Below are 19,485 nucleotides of genomic sequence, written 5' to 3' on the forward strand. Positions count from 1 at the left end.
AGTCCAGATTCGGGCTCATGTGGAAGCTACACCCTGAATCCATTATCCAAGATTCCTTTCCCTTTTCCTCCATCACATTCAAAGCAACAGAAACTTCATCCTCTTCGCAATATTCTGCTGTGTTGACAGCTTTTCCTCCCTCAGCCGCTTGCTTTTTCTTCCACACGAAGCAGTCCTTTTTGAGGTGCCCTGGTTTCTTGCACCAGTGGCAGGACCGAGTTTCTCTCCCCTCCGAGCTTGAAGGCTTAAACTCATTATTTTGGTTTTTCTTGAAACTCTTATTCTTGAATTTCTTGACATTGAGACTCTCAGCCTGTGTCTCCAATGCCTTCCCACCTGTCAATCGCAGCATCTCTTTCGCCATCAACGCAGCATGAACCTCGGCATATGTGATTGGCTTATCTCTGCCGTAGATTATTGCATCGCTTAGCTGATCATACGAACTTGGCAACGCATTCAAGACCAGTATAGCCTTGTCTTCATCCGTGATCTTCACATCCACGGACCCAAGATCATCAATGATCTTATTAAAATCTTCCAATTGTTCGACGATCGATTTTTCGGCTACAAAATTGTACGAATACAGTCTCTTCTTCATATAAAGCCTATTGGCCAGGGATTTTGCCAAATAGACCTCATCTAACTTTGCTAGCACCTCAACCGCCGTGGTCGCTTCTTGAACCTCCCTCAGAACTTTATCACTGAGACAAAGAATAACCGCACTGTGAGCTCGCTGTATCATTTCATCGAACTTCGCCTGTGCTTTCTCATCAAGAACTGGCGCATTCTCCTTATCTACCGGAGCCAAAACCGCCGCCAAACCACGATCGATCAGAATCGCTTTCATTTTCATCTTCCACAGACCGTAATCATTCTTGCCTGTGAATTTCTCAGCCTCAAGCCTTGTCGCCATCGAGATCGTTTGAATCGTCCGCAAACCAACCTCCTTTCACCTCTTTCCCACAGACGGCGCCAATTGTTAATCCTCGCTACAGATTGTCGAATGTTGGGAGAGGAAAAAATCAAGACTTGGAAATCGAAAGAGAATTTTATTCACCAGAAACGGAAGATGAAAAATTACTGAATAAAGCAGAATAACAAACTATTAAAAGCTCAAAACTAACTAACGGCTATTTTCCATCTAACGGTCAGGATTAAACACGACTAACTAAGTACATCCAACGGCTGTTGAAACGAGTTGTTATAACAGCCGAACTCTTCTTCATGTTTTGATCGTTCTCTCCAGACCACGAAGCTGCCGAGCTACCGAACTTGGTGCCGAACTACCGAACTCTAACACCGAACTCGATTAAGCTCGTAACACCGAGCTCTGACACCGAACACCATCACCGAGCTCAAAAACCGAAGCTATCACAATCTACCAACAGAAACATATTTCAGCAAAATGGAGGTACTCTTCCCTGTTATACCACATTCATGGCTATACATTAGCAATCCAATCAACGGAAAATCAACCAAGAAGTGAGACATTCACTCATAATCAGTGTTAAACATGATATATCTACATAATGCATGAGAGGGCTGAGCCATCCTCCGAATCTGTCTTCGAGTTCTTGAGGATACTCGAAGTGGAAAAGAGTCACAAAAGGGTGAATACCTGTGTTGGATATTACCAGGAGTTAATCGGGGTAAACAAAGTTTAACACGAAGGGGGCTGAAGCAGTGAACAAAAACACTTAAGCATACCCTTGGTTACGAGCTTATATATAATATTTCCATAGAATTGGACAGCAACTTTGTTAACTGGGCCATCTCTCCCTCCTATGCCAACAATCATAAACATGATAGTTATGAACACAAATGGCAAAGGAAAAAAAGATAAAATTTAAACGCTTAATGACATTGGAAAATACATACTAGGGAGAATTCTACTCCATGAAATCGAAAATCGGTAAGCAGTCAATCCAAGTGAATGCATAATCTCAATATCTTCCTGGGGTTCATTGGTGAAAAACAAAAAAAGCAGAACACAGACCTCATAAGTTTAAATCATTCAAACAATCTTTGTAATTTATTTTGCTTATTTCAAGAAAATGCAAAGGTAGTACCAGGTAACGATGGTAGTGATCATCAGCTATATAAGCATTGCTCCCATCTGCTACGTTACCTGATGATTTCAAGCATATAACAAAGTCTCAGACGCCAGCTATATAAGCATTGCTCCCATCTGCCCCACCTCCAATTTCCTCATATATATAAATTTTACTACTCTTATTTATTAGTAGTATGTAAACCTATTAAATTTTGCCTATGTAAATTTTTGCTTCAAGAAAATCAAGTCAAATTTTGGGAGGATTTTAGTTTGTTTATTACCTTCAATATGAGAAAAAATGTCCCAGTTGCTCAGACTTCTACCATCTTCAAGAACTGTTCCTTCCACCTAAACAACCCCGAAGATAATAATAAAAAAAATTAATCCAGCAGAAAAGACAAATAGGAATGAAACTGAGTAAACAAAGGGTAACACAAACTTGATAAGCAGAAGTAGCAGCCCCAAAGAGAAAATCTGGTGGAAAATCTGATCTTTTGATGATTACACGTTCTTCACTGGATGATTTGAGCAGAGAAACAAGTTGATGATTTAGCGAATTTTTGATGGGAATAAATGCAAGTAATAAATGAAGATCACAACACTGAAAATTACGTGGTTCGATTTACTGAGGTAAATCTACGTCCACGGGAAGAATAGAGGGCAAATTTGTATTGCTTGATCTAGCTTACAGATTACAATACTGATTTGCTATATGAGATTCAGGATCTAGAGAACTTACCCCTGGTCTATCTGATCTAAGTTCTATTTATACATTCGAACTAAGATCGTGGTTTGCAGCCCTGGTAGGGGGGTTGATAACTGCTTAATACCACTAAATAGATCGTGGGTGTAATGGAGGTCGTGGAGATCCTGCATGGGTCCACTATCTCCTTGTTCGGTCGAATACTGAGACCGAACTGCTGAACTTTGCCGATCAGCTTTTGCCGATCTGAGAGTTGAGCTCGATTGGTCGGCTTTTACCGAGCTATAGGCTGTGACCGAACTCTTTGGTTGTGACGAACTGATACTCTTTCTTGGGTTTTGGGCTGATGGGCCGTCACTGCTATTGGGCTCGCAATTATTGTTTAGTTGTTTAGTTCGTATCCCATCACCACCCCCCCCCCGAAAAGCGAAGTGAATCACTTCGGCATTTTGGATAAGTGTAAGGGGGAGGCTGACGTCAGGGGACGTGCTCTGCACGTGTCTGCATTAAATGTGACAGCAAATCCGGCCAGAGAATCCAGAAAAAGTGGGATTTGAAACGGTGCGACGAATTTGAAAACGCCTCTGCGAATCTGATAAATATTCCGAAGTGGCCGTAACCACTCCTGATCCATAACCCCCCTGGACAATGTCTCTCTCTGGCGCTTTTGGGGGTTTCTGAGTCTTCGCCTTCCCCCTTGCCGAGGTCGATCCCGGTTTTTTTGGATCCGAAGACTAACTCGAAGAGGTCTTCTGCCTCTTCGGATTCTTCTCGGCATCAGACGCCGAGCTGGTGGTTTTCTGTTTCTCCGGCTCCTTTGATTCGGAGGATTTGCGACCAAGCTTGCTTAGCATGTTCACTGCCAAAAAGCAAGAAAACAAAGTTAGTTTTCGCCGCTAAAGCAGTAAAGCATAAAAAAGAAATCCTCACCCTCAGTCTCTTCGTCCGAAGACGAGGAGTCGAACACGAAGTCACCCTTGACGAGCTCAGATTCCAAATACTGTTTCCTAATCATGGGAATCTTATTGAGCCCGCCCTCGAGCTCGTCCAACGGTTCTACCCGAGGATGAGGAATTACGGACTTCGGCAAATGTCCGGAGCCGCTGTCCTATTGTAAAAAAAGAAGCGATTTTTCCACATCGGCCATTTGGTTTTACAGAAGGCTCTAAAGGGCTGTAAAGGGATCAAGTAAAACCAGGATCCCTTTCTCTTAAACTGAAAGAAATTAAGGATTGCCCTCAGAGACAGATCCTTTTCTAGTCTACGCAGCTCGGCAGCAAAGGCCGATAAGTGCCTCCAAGAATTTGGAGTCACCTGACCTAAAGGAAGTTGGAAAAAATCAAGAAGCTCTACAAAGGCGGGGGGAAGAGGGAAACGAAGCCCGCATTCTAAGCAGGCTTCGTAAACGGTGGCATAACCCTCCGGCGGCGAGTTAGCCCTATGAGTGTCGTCGGGAATCACCACTAACCCCCCAGGAAGAAAATATTTTCTGTGTAAGGATATCACAGTATCCTTACTCAAAATGCTGTGAAAATATTCTACCGTCTTCTCCCCGGACTTTTTCCGGCCAGAAGATCCCTTACCCCCCCTTCCTACCACTACCTGATTCAGAAACAGTTTCAGAAGAAGAAGACATGATTCTTACTCTTTGATGGTCGAAAGTCTCTGAAGAAATTCTTGAAGAAGCGGAAGAAAATTTTACGAAAAAGAGAGAGAATGCAGAAGAAATAATCGCAAAAGTGTTCCAATGATGAAGAAAGGAAATATTTATCAGATTCGCAGAGGCGTTTTCAAATTCGTCGCACCGTTTCAAATCCCACTTTTTCTGGATTCTCTGGCCGGATTTGCTGTCACATTTAATGCAGACACGTGCAGAGCACGTCCCCTGACGTCAGCCTCCCCCTTACACTTATCCAAAATGCCGAAGTGATTCACTTCGCTTTTCGGGGGGGGGTGGTGATGGGATACGAACTAAACACTAAACAATAATTGCGAGCCCAATAGCAGTGACGGCCCATCAGCCCAAAACCCAAGAAAGAGTATCAGTTCGGCACAACCAAAGAGTTCGGTCACAGCCTATAGCTCGGTAAAAGCCGACCAATCGAGCTCAACTCTCAGATCGGCAAAAGCTGATCGGCAAAGTTCAGCAGTTCGGTCTCAGTATTCGACCGAACAAGGAGATAGTGGACCCATGCAGGATCTCCACGACCTCCATTACACCCACGATCTATTTAGTGGTATTAAGCAGTTATCAACCCCCCTACCAGGGCTGTAAACCACGATCTTAGTTCGGCTCTCAGTCCGTCGTCATTCAGTTCTGTTGAGAAATTAAGGGTTCGGGGGCTGGGTATGCCGATCTCAACCGGAATTACGGCTTCAGTGCCGTACACTAGACTGTACGGAGTTTCACCGTTGGAGGTTTTTGGTGTAGTTCGGTAAGACCATAGGACTTGAGGAAGATTTTCTACCCATTGTCCTTTGGCTTGTTCTAACCGAGTTTTTAATCCTTTCACCAAAGTACGGTTTGTTACTTCCGTTTGTCCGTTTGCTTGTGGGTGAGAGACTGAAGTGAACCGCTGTTGAATATTCAACTCTTGGCACCAATTCTTGAATGTTTTGTCAGTAAACTGAGTCCCATTATCTGAAATGAGGATATGGGGTATGCCAAATCGGCAAACTATGTTCTTCCAGACAAAATCTAATGCCTTTGAGCTTGTTATCGTAGCTAATGGTTCAGCCTCCACCCACTTTGTGAAGTAATCCACGGCAACGATCAAGAATTTCATTTGCCGGGGAGCTTGTGGTAGTGGTCCTACTATGTCTATGCCCCATTGCATAAAAGGCCAAGGGCTTTGCATAGCACATAGATCAGTCTGCGGCGTCCTTGGGATATTTGCATGGATTTGGCATTTCGTACATTTCTTAACTAGCTGTACTGCTTCTTGTACCAAAGTTGGCCAATAATATCCCCATCTCAGAACTTTTTTAGCTAATGCTCTAGCTCCGATGTGGCTACCGCAAGATCCTTCATGAACTTCTCTAAGGATGTAATCCGTCTCTTCTGGTCCTACACATCGCAATAACGGTTGAAGGTAGGACTTTCTATATAGGACTCCTTCATGAAGTTCATACCGACATGCTCGGCATGTGATTTTCCTTGCTTCTCTCTTATCCTCGGGCAGTTGTCCTTGATCTAGATACTTTAATATTGGCGTCATCCAGTTTGGTGAACTGGTTACTGAGTGTACTTCAGCTTCATCAATGCTTCTGTGCGGTAATTCCTCCACCTTTGAGCTCGGATATGAGGCCAACTTACTTAAAGTATCTGCTCGGCTATTTCCCGCTCTGGGAATGCGGATTATCCGAAAATAAGAGAAATTTCGGCTAATACTTTGCGCTTTGTCCAAGTATTTTTTCATCCTTTCACCACGGGCTTCACTTGTACCCAGCATGTGATTCACTATGACTTGTGAATCACAATGAATTTTGAGAGATTTGACAAGTAGACGTTGCGCTAACTGAAGTCCGGCAAGAAGGGCTTCGTATTCGGCTTCGTTATTAGTGGTTGGGAATAAGAACCGAAGTGAATAAGTTACTTCGTGTCCGTCGGGAGCGATAAGTAGAATACCAGCTCCACTTCCTGTCTTATTCGAAGCTCCATCTACGAATCCAATCCAACAGTCCGGCGGCTCTACTTCGGGTTTCTGGGGCTGTGTTAGTTCATCATTGGTAGGATTTTTCTGTTCGGCAATAATAGGGATTGCCTGATCGAACTTTGCCTCTACAAGAAAATCTGCCAAGGCTTGTCCCTTGATGGCTTTCCGAGGTAGATATTCTATTGAATGTTCTCCCAACTCTATGGCCCACTTGGCAATTCTGCCTGATGCTTCTGGCTTAGTCAAAACTTGCCGAAGTGGAAGATCGGTTAAGACGCATACTTTGTGAGCATAGAAATATGGCCGCAGTCTCCTTGCTGCATTTACTAATGCCAGAGCAATTTTTTCCAGAGGTTGATACCTTGTTTCGGGACCTCTTAATGCTCGGCTTGTAAAGTAGATAGGACGCTGTTTTAGGCCTTCTTCTCGTACAAGCACCGCGCTAATGGTTTGATCTGATGCTGCTAAATATAAGAATATCACTTCGGCATCTGTTGGAGCAGAGAGAGTAGGAAGTTCGGTTAAATAACTTTTGAGTTCGTCAAAAGCCTTTTTCTGTTCGGCTCCCCACTCAAACTTTGGTGCCTTCTTCAAAACATTGAAGAACGGCATTTGCTTTTCGGCTGCTTGGGAAAGGAATCTATTCAGTGCGGCTAGACATCCAGTTAGCCTTTGCACATCATGTATGGACTTCGGCATTGCCATGTTCTGAACAACTTGAACCTTTAGGGGATTTGCCTTGAGTCCTTCCTTTGAAACCCAACAACCCAGAAATTTTCCCGAATCTACCAAAAAGGTACATTTTTGGGGATTGAGTTTGAGGTTGGCTTTTTGAGCACGTCGAGAGTGGATTTGAGATTGTTTTCGTACTCCGAAGTGCTTCTGCTTTTAACAACTATGTCGTCAACATATACTTCAACCTCTTTTCCGATCAGGTGCCGAAATAGCTTATCTACCATCCTTTGATATGTGGCTCCGGCATTCTTTAAACCAAATGTCATCTTTTTATAAGCAAAAATACCGAAGTCAGTAATGAAAGCCGTTTTTGAAGCATCATTCTCATCCATTAAAACTTGGTGGTATCCTTTATACAAATCAAGAAAACAGAAAATTTCGAAGCCTATCAGAGCTTCTACTTTTTTATCTATGTTGGGAAGGGGGTAGCAATCTTTAGGACAGTGCTTATTTAGATCCGTAAAATCTATGCACATCCGCCATCCTCCTTCTTTTTTCTTGATCATCACAGGATTGGCCACCCAAGAAGGATATTTTACTTCAAATAATACATCCGCTTTCAGTAATTGGCGGACTTCGTCATGGATGACTTGATTTCTTTCTGCCGCAAAGAGTCTTTGCTTCTGTTTTATAGGCCGGACTGAAGGATCAATATTTAACCGATGTGTAATTACCTCGGGAGACACTCCAGTCATGTCCAACGGAGACCATGCAAAGACATCTTTGTACTCTTTGAGGAGCTGGATGGTCTTTTCCCGGAGTAGAGGTGTTCCCGCGAAACCGATCTTGACCGTTCTGGATGGATCATCTTCGTATAACTGAACTTTCATCGAGTTCGGCTCCGGTGTGACTTCGTTCATTTCGCCTGCCTCTGACTCCGGCTGCTGTGATTGCTATGCTTGATGGTGCCGATCTGATTGTTCGGCACTTTTAAGCGCAATCTGCAAACATTCTTTTGCTCTCTTTTGATCACCTCGGATGACTGCTATCCCTCCTTTAGTGGGGATCTTTATTGTGAGGTGATAAGTAGAGCAAATGGCCCGAACTGTGTTGAGCCAGTCTCTTCCCAGTATAATGTTATACGGGGATCGAGCTTTTACCACAAAAAACTCGATCACCGTACTGGAGCTAGTAGGCGCTCTTCCTACCGTAATCGGAAGGCTGATAATACCTTCAGGGCGGGTGTCCTCCTGGGCGAAACTTTTCAGAGGAATTGGGGCCGGACTGAGCCGAGCTGGATCCACTTCCAGTTTATCAAAACATTCTTTAAAAAGAATGCTAACCGACGCTCCTGTATCCACAAACACTCTGTGGATCAGTTTGTTTGCCACTCCAGCTTGAATGACAATAGCGTCTTGATGAGGAGAAATGGCCGGGACGGGATCTGCATCTGAAAATGTAATTACTTCCTCCTTCTTCAGCCTTTTATGTGTTGGCTCCTCTCGATTGAAGCCTCTGCGCTCTGATTTTAGAGACGATTTAGTCTTCCCGGCTGGGAGAGCGTCAATAGTCTGGATCACTCCATCATATTGCGGCTCGTCATCGTCTTCGGGATCCTGTTGCCTTTTAGGATCCTGAGGAGCGCAGTTCGCACTTCTCTGTTTCTTATTCTTTTTCGGCGGCTTGCTTTGGTATTTTTTTAACGTCCCTGCTTTCACAAGAACATCAATATCTGCTGCCAAATTTCGGCACTCCTCGGTATCGTGACCGTGGTCTTGATGGAAGGAGCAATATTTATCCTGACTTCGGCGCGTGGCCGATTTCGTCATCGGCTTTGGTTTTTCGAACATATCAGAATGCAGTTCGAAAATTTCCGCTCTCGACTTGTTCAATGGTACGAACTGAGCGGGTGGTTTCTCAGGATTGAGACGTGGTCCCAATCTGTCTTGTACCGGTGCCCTTTGAATTCTTTCAAAAGGAGTTCGGCGAGGATGTCCCTGATCGCTATGATCGGGCTTCCTCTTGTCTCCTCTGGAAGAGCTGTCTAAAGACCGTTTTCGACGGTCTGCCTCATCAGCACGAGAAAACTGGTCCGCAATGTCCCACATCTCTTGAGCTGTTTGCGGACTGCATTCAACGAGCTTTCTGTAGAGAGCTCCTGGCAGAATTCCATTTTGGAATGCCGAAATGACAAGTAGATCATTGAGATCATCTACTTGTAGGCATTCCTTGTGGAATCTTGTCATGAAGTCGCTAATCTTTTCATCGCGACCTTGACGTATAGAAAGCAGCTGAGCCGAAGTGATTCGGGTTTCAGCTTTCTGGAAGAACCTCCTATGAAAAGCATCCATTAGATCTCTGTAAGATCTAATGCTGCCTTGAGGGAGGCTATCAAACCACCTTCTTGCGTTCCCGATGAGCAGCTCGGGAAACAGCTTACACATATGAACCTCATTGAGACCTTGGTTCGCCATATTATACTGATAGCGTCCCAGGAAATCATGAGGATCCACTAACCCGTCATAAGTCACTGACGGAGTTCGGTAATTCTGTGGCAACGGAGTTCTGGTGATATCATCCGAAAATGGAGTCTTCAGCGCTCCATACATAGCGAATCCGACATCTCTACGGTATGGTGGAGATGGAGTTCTCCTGTGATTTCGGTAACAAGGAGGAGAAGGAACATATCGGTGGTGAGGATTCTTTCTCCTGGAAGATACGACACTACTGCGGTAGTGACTTTCATGTCTGGAGGGGGAGGGAGAATCCGCCGTTTTCTTCTCCGGCTTCTGGCTCTTTTGCAGGAATGTTAAGAACTCATCCTGCTTCTCAGCCAAGAACAACTTGACAGCCTCATTCAAATCGAGCTGCTGGGGAGGCTCGGTGCGATGACTTTTTGAGTAGTTTGTTCTTTCACCGTGAGAACTGGAGGCAGATTTCTCCCAAGGCTGTTTTCCAGACCTACGGGCTGGACTAGCTTCCTCACGTTCATCACGGACGGAAATATGGGTATTATGTGATCTGGTACGCATTTTTTGGTGGAAGAGGATCAAAAACTTGCTTTTATCACAGTTTTGGTTTTCTGTTTTCCCACAGACGGCGCCAGTGATGATTTAGCGAATTTTTGAAGGGAATAAATGCAAGTAATAAATGAAGATCACAACACTGAAAATTACGTGGTTCGATTTACTGAGGTAAATCTACGTCCACGGGAAGAATAGAGGGCAAATTTGTATTGCTTGATCTAGCTTACAGATTACAATACTGATTTGCTATATGAGATTCAGGATCTAGAGAACTTACCCCTGGTCTATCTGATCTAAGTTCTATTTATACATTCGAACTAAGATCGTGGTTTGCAGCCCTGGTAGGGGGGTTGATAACTGCTTAATACCACTAAATAGATCGTGGGTGTAATGGAGGTCGTGGAGATCCTGCATGGGTCCACTATCTCCTTGTTCGGTCGAATACTGAGACCGAACTGCTGAACTTTGCCGATCAGCTTTTGCCGATCTGAGAGTTGAGCTCGATTGGTCGGCTTTTACCGAGCTATAGGCTGTGACCGAACTCTTTGGTTGTGACGAACTGATACTCTTTCTTGGGTTTTGGGCTGATGGGCCGTCACTGCTATTGGGCTCGCAATTATTGTTTAGTTGTTTAGTTCGTATCCCATCACCACCCCCCCCCGAAAAGCGAAGTGAATCACTTCGGCATTTTGGATAAGTGTAAGGGGGAGGCTGACGTCAGGGGACGTGCTCTGCACGTGTCTGCATTAAATGTGACAGCAAATCCGGCCAGAGAATCCAGAAAAAGTGGGATTTGAAACGGTGCGACGAATTTGAAAACGCCTCTGCGAATCTGATAAATATTCCGAAGTGGCCGTAACCACTCCTGATCCATAACCCCCCTGGACAATGTCTCTCTCTGGCGCTTTTGGGGGTTTCTGAGTCTTCGCCTTCCCCCTTGCCGAGGTCGATCCCGGTTTTTTTGGATCCGAAGACTAACTCGAAGAGGTCTTCTGCCTCTTCGGATTCTTCTCGGCATCAGACGCCGAGCTGGTGGTTTAGTTGTTTAGTTGTTTAGTTCGTATCCCATCACAAGTAAAATCAAGAAATTTGAGACTATAATGCAAGAGAGTCTCATGTTTTTTAGCTAATGTTTACCACCATGAGCAGAAGCAAAAAGGTGCAAGCTCCTTTACTTTATTGAGCTGCAATAAATTAAAAATGATGAAATGTATGCTTTATTGGGCGTCAACTACTCTGAATTCTTATTACTCCCTCCGACCAAGATCATTCGGGCACGTATTTTAAAAAATATAATAAAATGTGAGTTGAAAAAATTAATGGAACGTGGATTCTATTTTTATAGTATATTTGTTTTATAATAAAATGAGAGTAAGAATCAGTTAGTGGAATATGAAACGAAATGAACAGAAATGAAAAAAATGAGACAAATTCAAGGACAGAGGGAGTAGTTAGCAGAGATAATTAATGTTCTTTCACTGGGACTTTTTGTCGAACAAGAACAGGGCAACTTCAAAAAATTTCTAACTAAAAAGAGCGTTGTGGACTCAATAAGACAACTGAATTCATTATAAAAAATGGCGTGTTTGGTCAGAAACACCGCGGTCGGATAAAATGTCACCGTTTCCGGCGCAGCACCTTTGTTTCCCAATGATCAGACTCGCCGTTGCTAGTGTAAACCGAGTCCAATTAGCCCAGAATTTTATAACTTACTAGCCACGATCACATTAGTGGCATAGCTAGATTAAGTCTGATTTACAAAATTAAATCATACCCATCAAAATGCTTTTTTCATTTTCGCTAGTCCCATAAAAAAAATGAGCATTTCTATTTTGAAAAGTTGTCCCCAACTCATAAATTAAGCTGCAATAAATGATGAAATGTATGATGCAATAAATGTATAAATTAAGTCTGATTTACTTTATTTAGCCACAATAAATTAAAAATGATGAAATGTATGCTTTATTGGGCGTCAACCACTCTGAATTCTTATTACTCCCTCCGACCAAGATCATTCGGGCACATATTTTAAAAATTATAATAAAATGTGAGTTGAAAAAGTTAGTGGAAAGTGAATTCTATTTTTATAGTATATTAGTTTTATAATAAAATGAGAGTAGGAATGAGTTAGTGGAATATAAAACGAAATGGACAAAAATGAAAAAAAAATGAGACAAATTCAGGGACAGAGGGAGTAGTTAGCAGAGATAATTAATGTTCTTTCACTGGGACTTTTTGTCGAACAAGAACAGGGCAACTTCAAAAAATTTCTAACTAAAAAGAGCGTTGTGGACTCAATAAGACAACTGAATTCATTATAAAAAATGGCGTGTTTGGTCAGAAACGCCGCGGTCGGATAAAACGTCACCGTTTCCGGCGCAGCACCTTTGTTTCCCAATGATCAGACTCGCCGTTGCTAGTGTAAACCGAGTCCAATTAGCCCAGAGTTTTATAACTTACAAGCCACGATCACATTAGTGGCATAGCTAGATTAAGTCTGATTTACAAAATTAAATCATACCCATCAAAATGCTTTTTCCATTTTCGCTAGTCCCATAAAAAAATGAGCATTTCTATTTTGAAAAGTTGTCCCCAACTCATAACGCGGTGTAACATCTCAACTTTTTCTACCTTTTTATTTGCTCTTGAAAAGACATCGTTTGTACTCCATCTATATAACAGTTGCTTTTTTGTACGAGATTTGTGATTTTATGTAGTATTGTTTTGTGAGTTAATGAAGAAAGAGTAAATTAAGAGAAAAAAAAGTAGAGAGAGTATTATTTTCGGTTTTAGAACGTTTCATTTTTAATAGAACAAACTAAAAAAGAAAAAGTATTATTTGTAAGGCCATCCACAATAGGAATAGCCCAGCCATAGCCTAGCCACAAACTCCTTCTGCCACATCATTAGCACTAAAAATCCTCTTGCCACATCATCAAAACAAGCAAATAGCTCAGCCATAGCTCAACCACATTATCAGCACTAATAACAATTATATAAAAATGAAATAATTAACAATCACACAATATACGGAATTTAATTTACGAGATATATACGGGAAACATTAATAATACTATTAAAATTTTAAAAAGTACAATAATTTAAAAAAAGTACAATAATTAAAAAAAAGTACAATAATTCACTCATTGTCTCCGTCGTCGTCTCCTCCGTCGCTGTCGCCACCATCGCCGCCGCCTCCGTCGCCACCGCCTCTACTCCCGCCGGTCTCCCTCCGTGCCAGCTCCAACTCGTCCTGCATGCTCATGAGCAATGTTTGAAGCAAACTCTTCTCCACAGGGTCCACCGCCGCTCGCCATTCGGCCATTGTCTTGACCATCTAAGCGCGCGTTTGTTGACGCGCGAAGAATTTGAGATCCGTTGTGGATTGGCCAATGGGGGATGTCGACTGGACCTCCTGGGAACCCCCGGCGACCCCCCTCGCCTCCCGTTGAGCCTGCTTGTGCCCAACCGGGCGAGTTCGGCGAGCGAACGAACGAGGGGTCGGGACCTCCTGGGGCCGTCTCGGGGAGGTTGTGGGAACCACCGCTGCTGCCGCTGTAATCACCTGTATAGTTTAGTCGTTGCTTCTTCGGCCTGCCAGCGTCGACACCTACTCGGAACTTCTCGGAGTCGTTCAGCACAAGATAGCAGTTCCAGTAGGTGAACTCCTTATACAAACCGGGCTGGGGGAAGGCTTTCTCCGCTATCCTCCTGCAGTCTTCCTCCGTTTGGCCACTGCTCTGCATGCGGAGGGCGTTGGCGTACAAACTCGAAAATCGGGAGACCGCAGCCCTAATTCGGTCTCACCCCTTCCAGCAATCCTCCCCGTTGCGTGGCCTCCCCTCTGGGCAAAATGTCTGGTAGGCTGCTGCTATCTTGTCCCACAAGTTGACGATCCTCTGGTTGTTCGAAGCGAGAGGATCATCGCAAACACTGACCCACGCCTTGCACAGCGCGACGTTCTCAGCGTCCGTCCACCTCCTCCGGACCTGGCTATCCTCACCCGGCTGCGACGACTCGCCCTTCTTCTTCCCCTTGCCCTTCTTCTTTGGGGTGCCCCGCACTGCTCCCCCCGCGAGAACGGGAGTTTTCAGAACACCGAGCATATCAAACCCCAACTTCTCCAAGGAGAAAGTCTCAAATTGCGTGAACCGCGTCTCCGTTGGGGTCGAAGTGTGCGAAGAAACAGTTGAAAAATCAAAACTGGGGCGATAGACGTTTTCATCCCCCGGCGTCCCCTGCGTCCCCGGTACCCCCCTATCGGGGGTTGCACCGCCGGTACCCACCATGTCGTCCCGTGCGTCGGGGGCTGCATCGTCGTCCCCCCCAGGCATCATCTGCATCCCGGGTGCTCACCCCGGCATCATATATACATCGGGTTGCATCCCCGGTACCCCCTGCCACGCCGGCATACTCCCCCCAGTTGCCATCCCGGGTATCATCCCCTGCCAAGGGTACATGTTGTAGTACCCTGGCATCGGACCCCATCCACCTCCCACGGGTACCGGGGGAGTTCGAGACCCGGTCGGCACTGGAGTACCTTCGTTGGTGTTCTCCATTTCTCGGTGTTGATCTTGTACATAAATTAAGATAGAGAGAGTACTCGTTAAAACAAGTGGTGCGAATGAAAATGACGTGCAAACCGCGTATATATAGCGCCACGAAATCGCCGAGCGCTAGGCGGTTTTTAATTCCGAAAATGGCTGGGCGGTTGCAATGGACCGCCTAGCGCCGGCGCTCGGCTAGGCGGTGCGCTAAGAGCCATTGCGGATGGCCTAAAAGGATAGAGGGAGTTCCAATATACTCAGTTTGAGCCAAAACCGCCAATATCAAGTTCATCGCTCGCAATCCGACAACCTGCTCCGGCGAATGCAACAGCAGCAGCGCACCGTTGAGACCCCGAGTGCGAGGAGCAATGTCTAAATTTTTTAAGAGAGAAAAGGAGAGAGAGGGTGGTGGCCTCCAGTTCCTCGATTGGGGAATGATGCAAAGCGAGGAGAGATCGGTGCGACGGGAGGTAGCGGCAGAACGGGATCCACTCCGAGCTGAACTAATGTGGAGCTGCGACGGAGGAAGGGCGAATCTGCGGGCAGCGACGGCGACTTAGAGCGGACAGCAGCAACAGCGACCGGTGGAGGTTGCAGACAGAGGCAGCGGCGAGTAGAAGATAGATGGAGCAGGGATGTGTAATTCAGAAATCTTTTTTGAAAGAGAGTCCGATTTGGAGAAGAATGAAAGGGGTTTATGAATTTGGGATTTTTCCTGATTTTGATTCGAGAGAGATGAGAGACGGAGGTAGCGAGGAGATAGGGAGAGAAGGGAATTTGCTGCTCAAAATTTTGGGAAAGAGGCGTGGCTGTCTTATTCGTTGGACTAATTAATTAATTCAAGTGTTTCAAATGGATTGAGCTGCCATTTTTTATTATTTGAGTTGTTGGGCCGGATGTTATTAGTTTGTTTTGGGCCGAAAATGATAGGAAGTTCGGGACCTCGGTGGATAATTGAAAGAGGGGAAGCATGGAGTTATGGAAGGATTTTTTCTCCGCGGATAAAATTGAAGTCGAAATAGGGAATTCAAATTCAGAAAAATTAAACGGAACGAGGTAGACTTTCTATCCTACATTATTGTGTAAACTTACTTTTAAATTTACATAATATTTTTCAAGTATGAGTTATGTGTTTAAATTCCAAATATGTTGTGTCATGCTGTATTTTGTTATTGAGGATGTGCCTATCTGATCGCCTAGTGGGGAGTGAGTCCCTACCAGATGTAATGAGTTTAATCGAATTCGGGTTTGTCTAGTGAGTGAGTCCCTATTCAAGCTAGTGTACACAGAGGGGATCGTGCGCTCTCTTTCGAGTTGGCCGGTCCGGTGATCGAGAATGTGGCCACATTCTTGTTTCACATATAAGGTTCAGATATGGTACAAGGAGAGAGAAAAATGGGCTGCGCGGCCATACTTTTAAACGTGAAAATGTTTTGGTGACTTGGTCTTTTATAAGAGTTCACTTTTAAATGCTGACACAATATTTTATGAAAATTATCTTGGCATGTGTTCATTGGGTACACTAAGTACTCAGCCCGCATATGTTTTAAAAATGTGTAGGTTGAGTTGTGATGAGTGCGGTGGGTGTTGAGCAACGTCGTTGAAGAAATTTCATATTTAGATGTGTAGAATGTGTCACGTCTTCACACGTGGCATATTCCTTTTCTCGAATGCTTCCGCTGAGTAGTTGTCTTTCTTTTGAGTTCTTGTATTGTTGAGATGATATTCTTTTGAGTTGTTGATTGTTGAGATGCTCTGATTTTATTCGAGCTATTCCCATTTATTCCGATCTATAGTCGAGTAGTGTTGTTTTTCCCCCTTTCTTCCCCGCTTCTTTAATCCTCCCCTAGTCGCGATCAACCGTGTTTTCTATGCTTAGAAAATGTTGTCGTGACAACTAGGACCCACCATTAAATAATAATAATAATAATAATAATAATAATAATAATAATAATAATAATAATAATAATAATAATAATAATAATAATAATAATAATAATAATAATAATAATAATAATAATAATAATGATGATGATGTGGGTACCACTATCTAACTAAGAGTCTAGTTATTATATATTATTCCCTCCGTTCCACAATAAGAGTAACATTTTGTCATTTCGGTATATCTCCACAATTAGAGTCACATTCCGCTTTTACCATAAATGGTAAGTAGGTCACACATTCCACTAACTCATTTCGCATAATATAAATAGTGGACTTTATATTCCACTAACTTTGTCAATCCACTATTCTTTACATTTTCTAAAATTCGTGCCATACAAAATGTGACTCCTATTGTGGGACAGGGGAAGTATAAAATATTGAAAACATTTTGTTTATTACTTGAAATTTTTTTACTATTTAAAATAAAGATTATTATATTATATATATACAATAGAGAATTTATTGCTACTGCAATGATGGTAGAGCGAACTGCTAAATCTGGACAACATAATTCCATTGAAGTAGAGAAAGAAGTCGTTAGTCCAGATCAGTATGGTCGTGTAGTTGGCTATGGATGATACATGGAACCTGCAAATGTTGAGCAGCTTGTGCAGGCTCGTCTGGGTGAAAGGGGAAAAAATGGAGTTACATTTTCAAAATAAATTCAAGCGAAATGTCAAATTCATATGCAAGCAATTCGACTTAATTATCAACTCAAATGTCTGCCATACAAGGCCAAGTGAATAACATAATTTCAATATTAGCGGGCTTTGGTGTAAGAACAAGCTCGGGGGGGTTATGAAAGTTCAACTTATTTCTTACTATTTCTTATGGTACAAGGCATACTTATATGTTGATGAAATATATTTATGAATATTTGTTCTTTTTGAACAGGGGCATTAGTAAAGAAGAAGAAATCAACGACCTTTAAGGGAGAAGTAAAACATGTTTGTGCATAGGTAAACTTCGTCAATTAGCCTTTTATGGTTGTTTAGATAATTATCTTTGTCAATTCCCACAAATATGAAGTCATTATATATTGCTATTGAATTGCATTTGAGATACCAACAATTGTCTTCTACTTGTCTATGTTTGGATTACAAATATATATATAATGGACAATATCTTTGGTTGTATAATTGGAGACACTTTTAAGTACATTTTGGGACACATTTTAAATGTGTCTTAGTCTTGGTGTTAGGATGGATGTGAAAACTCAGACACAGTTATGAATTGCGCTGGAAAATATGTTGGAGACAATTTTAAAACTTTACCAAATTAATTCACCGACGTTTGCTATGTAACACCCCTTATCCGATTAATTCAATAATCGATTAAGTGAGGTCACATTTTGGTACAAATCTTAAATTAACAGAAAATCTCTTTTTATAAATAGATACCTTATTTCCCTTTACTTGGCAAATGAGAAAACTGCTATATAACATTTGAAAATAGACCATAAAACCTATTGCCAAAAGCATATATAAATCTATACAATCTAGATAACAAGGTAAAAAAATGATCAAACTACATTACACTACAGGCCACATCTAACATATCCAATAGAATTTTATTCCTAACACAAAAAGGCTGGCTAGTGACCTGACATGAGCAGTTGTACAACAAAAGAGCAAAAGGGCTAGTATGACCTTATAATCTGCAGGATGGAAAAGAAAGGAGTGAGCTTCAACAAGACCAGTAATGTGCACAACATTAGAGTTTAATTTTCGAAGTAAACATTATACAACCAATATGTTTACAAAATTATTAACCATAAATTTTTCCCTCCAGAACAAACATCCTTACCTCCCTATACATATACTTACTTTCAAAAAAATACACAACAATACATCTGGCCTTTATATCATCATCTCTTGATTTTTATGGGACTTACTGAAGTCAAAATCATATATCACTTCATTAAAATATCCAGAGATATATAGTTATAGTATACATGTCATTACTCACATAGTTGTAACACACATATACTTACCCGATCTATACATATTTATTCTTTACCAACACCAGCAACCATTTAAGTTCCACATCCATATAGTCGCCATTGATCTCAATTAATTTACCACATAATCTGTAATCACATATCCATTCATAAAATATACATTCATTTAAATATAAAATAAAAATAAGCCAGCTGATAGATAACCACACCAATATTTAATTAAACCCAAAGAAATACATTACAATCTTATTCAAATATCAACACATACACATACCACTAATATTTTACGAACAAATATATCCCCTTAAGTGCTTAGTGACATAATAGGGTACGCGGACCAAATCAGAAACATAATCAGATTCAGATGCGGATTTTGTCATCATGAGGACTCCGCACAAACCACCCATTTAGGGTGCAGAAGATAATGCAGCGCTGCTGTCAGTTATTCAGATTTGATTTCAGGCAATCAGATATAGATATCAGACATATCAGATTTGATTTCAGACGATTCTTGCTTCGGTCATCCAGAAGACGAGTGATCACAGATAATGCAGCGCTGCTGTCCTTTGGCATGCCAATTGTACCCACAGAAACACACTCAAGCACAGGGCGTAAACACAATCAAGTATATTTTATTTTACTTCCGACAATTTCCAACATAACACATCAATACAAACAGATCACACCTCTTTACAGATGGATCAGTAATCATCCCAATCAAACATCATCACACATAATCATATTTGGATACATCTCATCAACAACTTCTTGTCACACCATATCATATCGAATACACAGATTGGATTCCAACTCTTCCAATACTATCACATATCCAAAATTCACATATTTCAAGTCATAAGCAACATATACATATCACATTTCATATCGGCGATTAATACACAATATTTTATGTGCAATCAC

General features: G+C 42.4%; 1 protein-coding gene across 1 annotated transcript; it reads right to left on the reverse strand.

Moving 5' to 3' along the window:
• Positions 1–1,309: 1,309 nt before the first annotated feature.
• LOC121784285 (beta-glucosidase 18-like) lies at positions 1,310–18,639 on the reverse strand. The gene is made up of 9 exons (XM_042182448.1): positions 18,624–18,639; positions 18,207–18,261; positions 2,493–2,568; positions 2,335–2,401; positions 2,070–2,128; positions 1,879–1,954; positions 1,708–1,782; positions 1,527–1,618; positions 1,310–1,378 (listed from the first exon to the last, which is right to left on the reverse strand). The coding sequence occupies exons 1-9, from the start codon at positions 18,637–18,639 to the stop codon at positions 1,310–1,312; spliced, it is 585 nt and encodes a 194-aa protein (XP_042038382.1).
• Positions 18,640–19,485: the final 846 nt, after the last annotated feature.

The sequence above is a fragment of the Salvia splendens genome, chromosome 21 (assembly GCF_004379255.2).
Source record: "Salvia splendens isolate huo1 chromosome 21, SspV2, whole genome shotgun sequence".
In the NCBI taxonomy this organism is placed as follows: domain Eukaryota; kingdom Viridiplantae; phylum Streptophyta; class Magnoliopsida; order Lamiales; family Lamiaceae; genus Salvia; species Salvia splendens.